This window comes from Enhydra lutris, unplaced genomic scaffold (genome assembly GCF_002288905.1).
Source record: "Enhydra lutris kenyoni isolate GAN:26980312 unplaced genomic scaffold, ASM228890v2 scaffoldscaffold35, whole genome shotgun sequence".
NCBI classification, from domain to species: Eukaryota; Metazoa; Chordata; class Mammalia; order Carnivora; family Mustelidae; genus Enhydra; species Enhydra lutris.
In genome coordinates this window covers 2,587,550-2,595,004 of record NW_019154119.1, presented here as the reverse complement: position 1 = coordinate 2,595,004, position 7,455 = coordinate 2,587,550, and the positions used below count along the sequence as shown (strand labels likewise).

Below are 7,455 nucleotides of genomic sequence, written 5' to 3'. Positions count from 1 at the left end.
CTCCGGGCCAGCCAAGACGAGCAGGATCTACTGGCCGGGAAAATAGTCTCTCCTCTGCTTCACTCCAGTGTTAACATCCCGAGAGCACATGAGTTCCACTGTGAAAAGCACTGGGTGCCATGGTGCTACGAGGCATTACAGTTTGGGGAAGGAGGTCTCTTACACCCTGGCCTCCGAGCCTGTGGCACTTCGCCTGCTCCGTTCAGTCAGGCCTGTCTCCCACAGCAAGCGGAAGCCTGCTGGAGCGGGTCTATACAGCCAGGTTCCGAAGGCTTTAGTGTGTTAAGTCCCCCTTTATCATCACAGTCGCTCTCTCAAGGTGCTGCTAGAACTCTCCCACCACATTCACACCCCAAAAGCCCAGGGCTTTAGTCTAGATCCTTGAAGGGAGGGGCTTAACCCAGAAAGACAAAAGAAGAAAAAGGGAGGCAGAGAGGCTGTTAAGAGTTGGCTTTTATTGTTCTCGTGTACGTGGCTGGGTGCAGAACTGCCCGGGTCACCCCCGGCCACCCCCGGCCCTGGCGGAGCCGGCAGCAGGATGGCTCTGGAGACACCAGCCCTTGGGGTGGCTCACGGGCTCCTCCTGGCATGAAGTGCAAACATTCACAGCCAGACTTCACCGGGAGGGAGACTCGGTCCTAGCTGAAGGCACTTTAATCAGGGCACACACCCAGGGCCAGAGCTCGCCTGCCTTCTGGTGACGCCGACGCAGCCAGACGCCCCTCTGCCGGCAGCTGGGTGAGGGGCCGGGGAGGAGGGCCGAGGGCCCGCTCACTGGTAGAACTTCTTGTTAGGGCTGTTAGCGTGGTCGATGAGCAGCTGGCACGGGGTGAACGGTTTTCCGTAGGCGGCCTCATACCTCCTGAGCTGGTCCACTACCTTCTGAGCACCGTACAGATCCACGAAGCGGAAGGGCCCTAAAAGGAAAAACAGGACCTGCTGCAGGAGACAGGACGAGCTCTCGGACCGAACAAGCTGCCTGCCCAACCCGCAAGACCAACCTCCGAGACACGGGGGAAAGCCGAGCCCGAAGACCGCGCCGATGTCTCCCTCTGTGGGTGTGGCCAGGATCCCTTCCTGCAGGCACATGACCGCCTCGTTCACAAATCTGGTCACCAGGCGGTAGTGGATGTCTTCGTCAGAGGAGCTGCCGACAGGGAGACACTCAGGTAGATGAAGTACATGAAGCGTCCTGGGGAGGGACGCAGGAGCTGCGGCTGCAGAAGCGAATGGCGCTCCCAGGGCCAGCCAGTCCGCAGCTCGCAATGGTGCAGGGACGAGCCCGCGGGAGGCCAGCTCTGCTCCTGGAAAAGGTGGCTCAGAGCTCTTTGGCCTAAGTAACCAGAGGCTGGCAGCTAGCGCAGGGCTGGGCAGAGCAGACAGAATCTCCTGCCACCAGCAGCTGTCAGTTACGAATGACAGAGAGGGTCTGGCGGGGTGAGGGCCCAGGATGCCAGGTTTTCTAGTTGCCCTCTAGACCTTCAGAGGGAAGGCTGGAGCAGGGGTCTTTCCAAGGCTCAGCTGTAGTCCTGACCTGATGCTGGGCAGAAAATGAGATGGCATGTGGAAGAGCAAAAGGAGTCTGGTCAGTTAAGGGGATTAGCACAGGAAAGCTGGAAGAGGGCTGAGCAGCTCTGGGCTGAAGAGAAACAGGTCTCCACGCTATTAGCTACTGAACTTAACTCACACTTCAGACTTCGGGGGCACCTTCAGACTTGCTAAAATGCCATCCATGTCAGAATTCACATTCTTGTTCTTCACACCCTCCTGGTAGATGTAAAAGCCCTTCCCAGACTTGCGACCTAAAAGAAGCCAGAGAGGGGAGAATGATGGAATCTCAGAGCCCAGGCCTGCGGATTCTCTTCTCTTCTCTCCTAGTCTGATGTACGGCTCCAGCCTCTCAACTGTATCCCTGAATGTGTCTGTCTAGCTAACCCTAGAAATTTTGCATTTGTCCGCAAAGCTGGCAAAGAGAGAAAAATGATCTTGTGTTTCTTGGGGCTTGCAAGTCTGTGGATGCGGGTGGGAAAGGGCACTTGGGTGAGCTTTCTTTCCAGCCATTATCCAACACCAGAGCCTAGTAGACGCCCCGGTCCTAGGGTTGCTTCTGCTGCTCCTTTGCCGAGACAGAAAGCCACCTCTGGCAGGCCTCAACCATGTTCTCTGTGCTCAGAGGGGTCATCTCCTCCACACAGGTGGCCAGACAGCACGGTAAAGCCTGGGGGCCGAGTCTGCTCCCGCAGGATCGCAGGTGTGTGAGAGGCCTTGGGCCAGATGAAAATGCCTGGCTTGCACACCCTGGGCAATGGCAGGGCCTCAGGCCAGGGTTGTTATGCAATCATTTAAAAAACTCCCCCTGATGTGGGCTCTGTGTTTAGGAAAGACTCTCGCCCACGGGCCTTCTGTAACCGTGTGTCTCAGGAAACTCTGCTCTCAGGGTATTAGTTTTCTCTGAGGCTACTCACCCAGGAAGCCCCTGGACACCATCTGCTTCAGCAGTTCTACGCTCCCACCTCCAAACCGCTCCCCGAAGGCTTTGTTCAGATCTTCTGACACATGTTTTGCTACATCCACACCCACTTCATCGACCAGTGTGGCAGCACCCACAGGAAAGCCAAAGCTTGTGGTGAGGGAATCCAGCTTCTTAGGCTCAACTCCTTCCTGAGTGGGAGGTAAGCAGGGACCTCAGAGGAGGAAGGCATTCCAGCCCCTCCCCCAAGGGCTCCCCACGCTGGCCCTCTGGCACAGGGCCGGTCCGACACCTGCTTCTCTCCAGGGTGCCACCTGGCCGTCCCACTCAGGGAAAGCAAAGGAGGTTTGGGAGCCACCGGGGGAAAGTCCGGGCCTTCTCTAACCCACAGCACTTTAAGGCCTGAATAACTTCATTCAGAGGTGAACACACTATTCATTTCCTTCTTGTCTGCAATTCGGACCCTCAGCAGTGATGAGATTCCACGGCAGACGGGGCGAGGTTTCCCCACAGCTGGGAGCAGAGATCGTCCCCCGGAGCCTGTGCCTGAGAAGGCACCCCCAGAGGGGTGCGTGCAGAAGCTGCTCCAGGACCAACCAGAACAAGCGGACCTGTCTGTTCCAGGTGGTTCCCGCCTCTAAGGGAGGCAGACGCTGTGCAGAGGAGCACTGTCAGGAGGCGTTTGGTCCTAGGGAACAGCGAGGGGAGTGAGGGAGCAGAGCTCAAGTTCTGCCCACTGTAGGGCAGCAAAGGCCGTGATTTTCCACCACGGTGTGGAAGGATCGGGTACAAAAGGGCCTTCTTGGAGAAGAGCCTGGACTTAAATGTATTAGAAAGAAGCCTGTTCATCTTAACAGCACCAGTGTGGAGGACTGGTTTAAGAAGTGGAAGACGCCTCTGACATTCCGCGAGCAGCACTGACCTGTAGGATTCTGAGGACTTCAGACATCATGGGTGCAAGACACCTGGTGGTGTAGAAGCCAGGTCCATCCTGCCAAGGGAGAGAACGTGAGCTCGCTGGCCCCTCCACTGTAGGTACGATGCAAGGCCAAAAGAAGGTTCTCTTCCCCACGTGTCCTCTCAAATACAAGGCAATTTATATTCCCAAACAGAATTGTCAAAATTACATGGCAGGGGAAGCCACAGCCAAGGCAGCACGGCTTGAACCAAAGAGCACAGCAAAGGGTTTCACAGCCACCTGCAAGGTCTGGAAGGGCAGGGAGAACCTGCCACATCCCGGCCACTCCCCCTCTCAGACACTGACTCAGCAGCCCAGTCCACACCGCACACAACCAAGGGGAAATCCTACTAAAAGGTGACCTATTTGCCCCAGAATAGTCATAAGCCTAAAGGTATAAGGAATCTTAACAGATCTGCCACTCTGTTACACAACTCCTTACTTTAACCACAATGATGACCTTCCCCTGCTTGAGCCCAACAGCTACGGCCGAAGCCGTTGTGTCCTTAGACGTCTTGTCAGTAGTGATGATCTCTAGCAGCTGCATCTTGTCCACAGGAGAGAAGTAGTGCATGCCGATCACCTGCACGGGGAACACAAAGCCACCGGGTCTAAGACCACGGGGAGGGAAGCGGACAGCACTCCTTGTTTTGGTAGGAAAGCAAGGGAGGTCATCTGAGTAGTTTGGCTCTGTGGTTCTTTCATAAAAAGCTCAGTATTCTCAGAGGGCTCACTGGAATCTTTTTCCAACTGCTTCTAGAGCAACATATCCTACTAACAATTAGTGCCAAAATCACAGCTAACAACCCAGTTAGACTCATCAGGGAAGAATGAATAAAGGTTCCACTCCCATTACTGACACTGATGGTTTAGAGGGCCCACTGTTTTTGAGATGGCGGAGGCAGAGGTAGGCAGAGGAACCCAGTAATATGCTGGACTGTCAGAGATGTATCTGCTTTTTACACACATGGGTCTCACTACCAGGATACTGGGTTTAAATAACAACAACATTCAGGGATGCCTGGCTCAGTTGGTTCAATGTCTAACTCCTGATTTTGGCTCAGGTTATGGTCTCGGGGTCATGAGATCAAGCCCTGTGTCGGGGTCTGCGCTCAACGGAGAGTTTGGGATTCTCTCTCTCCCTCTGTCCCTCTCCCCAATTCCCGCACTCTCTCTTTTTCAAATAAATTAATCTTAAAATTATCAACATTCAAATGCACCCAAAGATTCATTAAACCAATGATTCTCAAAGTGAAGTAATGGGACCAGCAACATGAGCATCGCCTGGCAAATTTAGAACTACACATTCTCTGGTCCACCCCAGACCCAGATCTACTGAATGAGAGGCTAGGGGCAGGGCCCAGTACTGTGTTTAAGAAGCCTTCCAGGTAATTCTGATATATGCCGAAGTTCAGAACCTCCTCCTCAAGTTAACTAGACAGTCCTCCCAACTGAACTGCTGTGGGAAAGAATGATTTAATCCTAAAACTGATAGTTTTGCTCCTCCTACTCTTGCGTTAGCTGTAATATACAACTAATGATAACTACCATTTGCCGACTGCTGGCTACCCACTGTTCTTTAATGCCTTTGCCATTTATTCCTTACATTTAATCCATCACTCTGTGAACTAGTCAGTCTTATCTAGATGAGGGGAAAAGAGTCATCAGGAGGTTAAGACTGGGAGCTCAGGGTCCCTTAGTGAATGGCAGTGGGATTCCATCGCAGCTGGCCTGTTCCAAAGCCTGCCTACTCTCCATTATGTAATGCACAGGTCACTTAAATGTTCCATGAACTTACCAAACCTAAAGTTGCTTCTAAACCCTAAACTATTCCTTAACTTGTGTCTAAACTATTTAAAAAAGACAGGACCTGATTCAGACTCAGTACTTGTGAGCAAAAGGAATTAGCCTTTATGACATATACTTAGACACAGTAAAATGCACAGAACTTGAAAAGTTCATCTCGATGATTCTGACAACTGTACAAACACTCATGGAATCACTACCCCAAGCAAAATCTGTAGCAGTCAAGAAAGCTATGCCAAAGGTGACCAACTTGTCCTGGGTAAGCAGATGGCTGGTCACCCTCCCTGTACCCCTGTCACCTTAATTTTATATAACACAGGAAAAGCAGGTGACGGAAACTATCCAAGGTCCCTGGAGGCCAGGACTACAACGCATGATGCTTTTTCTGCTCCACTGGGAAAATGGGAAGTTAGCATCAAGATTCTCCGTCACGGACTTGAATGCTGCCGTGGTGCTCTGACTGAGGTGACACGGCCAGACTGTCTGCCTTTATAGTGTTCTTGTGTCTTTCCTCAGCATCACTCTTCTCCCTGTGACCGTTTCCTGACATCCCTGAACTTGCCTGTCAGGCCCCGCATCGCTTCCAATCCGAGGTGCGCGAGGAAACAAGCATACCTGCATTCGCGAGCTATTAGAATAGGAACAAACAGACTTTTGTGTTTTTAATACAAGCACCTGTCTGAACAATTTCGGCTGCTTACGAGTCTTCTATGTTTCCTTCCTACTTCCGGCTGGCTCTGCTTAGCTGAGGCAAATTGCTATCCTCCAGGGAGGTGAGGTGTTTAATTTCTCTTCGAGTGATTTCACTTTCCCTGGGTGACTGGCAGACAGCAGAAGCCCAAAGACACACTTCCAGGCATCATTCCAAACACTCACTGAAAGTGCTACCCTGGGTAGAAGTTCTAAGTGAACATACAGGTGGACACACCTCACCATCCCGCCTGATCTATTCCTGGATGTGGAACTGGAACCAAGCCTGTCTTAGATCGTCACCAGTGTCTGCTCTGTAGCTGAAGTGATATTTTGGAGTATCCCCTCTTATTTTAAGGGCCTATCTTTATTTTTTAAAATTTAAAGATTTTATTTTTTTTAAGTAATCTCTACACCCAACATGGGGCTCAATCACAACCCCGAGACCATGAGTCACATGCTCTACTGACTGGGACAGCCAGGTGCCCCTTTTGGGCCTATCTTTAAATACCTAATTGTAAAAAAGGTCCATTTTATAGTCTGAACCTAAAAAATAAGAGCTGTTAAGGATGCAAATCACCTATTAAAGTATATTTTGGTTGTACTTCACCCCGTATCTCACAGCGGGCACAGTGTTAGCTGCTCTGTGCCCAGTTTTGGGGAAAACATCATCACCCCTCCACCCCACAATCCACGCCAGGCCTTGCTCATGCTCTAAGCCTTTCTCAGGGAGCCCACGCAGGAAAAGATTTCAGGGTCTTCCCTCTGCTCAGATTTACCTTCTCAGGTCTTTTGCTGACAGCAGCTATTTCATTGATTGGGAGAGCGGATGTGTTACTGGCAAAGACACAGTGATCCGGAATCACCTGCAGGGGAAAAGCATTGAAGAATGTGTCCCGTAGGCCTGGGAGAAGACTGGAGCCCAGAGCAGAGCTAAAACGTGAAACCTGGGCCCTGCCCCGCTCCACCCACAACCACTCAGACAGTAGATACTATTGGTCGACATTTACAACCGCCCAGCGCTTCCGTGATGGGAAGGGTGTCGGCCTTGTTCTCTTTCCCATTCAGCCGCCTACTAGTTCTGGCTCAGTGTCCTAACCTGGCGACTGCATCTCAGCAGTTTGGTAAATGAGACCTCAAATAAATACTGAAAAGATAACCTTGAGTCAACTCTTGATTGTCTCAAGATTCAGCATGCATATCAGTCCCTCTTCTTGTTTGGATCTGCTCTGGAATCTGAAACTGACAATCCCCTTACGCTTTACCTTTATAAGAACCAGCCACAGCATGCGCGCCCAGCTCATTTTATACCGGGTGCTATTAGAAAACCGCACCACTGTCATTAATCTAGGCACACTAATCCTATTAACTGTTCTCTCTATCATCCTGGAGAACAGTCTCTAATGTAGAAAGTCTCAGCATTCTGTTCACGATCCCAAACTACTCATGTTTTTATTCAGCTGCGTGCACAAAGAACATGGGAAGGCACACCTGTCAGATCTGTGCATACCGGGACAGGCAAAATCCTAAC

General features: G+C 51.4%; 1 protein-coding gene across 1 annotated transcript in view; it reads right to left on the bottom strand.

Moving 5' to 3' along the window:
• Nucleotides 1-435: 435 nt before the first annotated feature.
• LOC111154088 (hydroxyacyl-CoA dehydrogenase trifunctional multienzyme complex subunit alpha) overlaps nucleotides 436-7,455 on the bottom strand; it is a 47,489-nt gene continuing 40,469 nt past the window's right edge. The window contains exons 14-20 of the mRNA XM_022513457.1: nucleotides 6,704-6,790; nucleotides 3,871-4,011; nucleotides 3,393-3,461; nucleotides 2,466-2,661; nucleotides 1,688-1,802; nucleotides 1,002-1,147; nucleotides 436-917 (exon numbers count right to left, since the gene is read on the bottom strand). Coding sequence (XP_022369165.1) covers nucleotides 772-917; nucleotides 1,002-1,147; nucleotides 1,688-1,802; nucleotides 2,466-2,661; nucleotides 3,393-3,461; nucleotides 3,871-4,011; nucleotides 6,704-6,790 — 900 coding nt within the window. The 3' untranslated portion in view covers nucleotides 436-771. The remainder of the gene's footprint in view (nucleotides 918-1,001; nucleotides 1,148-1,687; nucleotides 1,803-2,465; nucleotides 2,662-3,392; nucleotides 3,462-3,870; nucleotides 4,012-6,703; nucleotides 6,791-7,455) is intronic.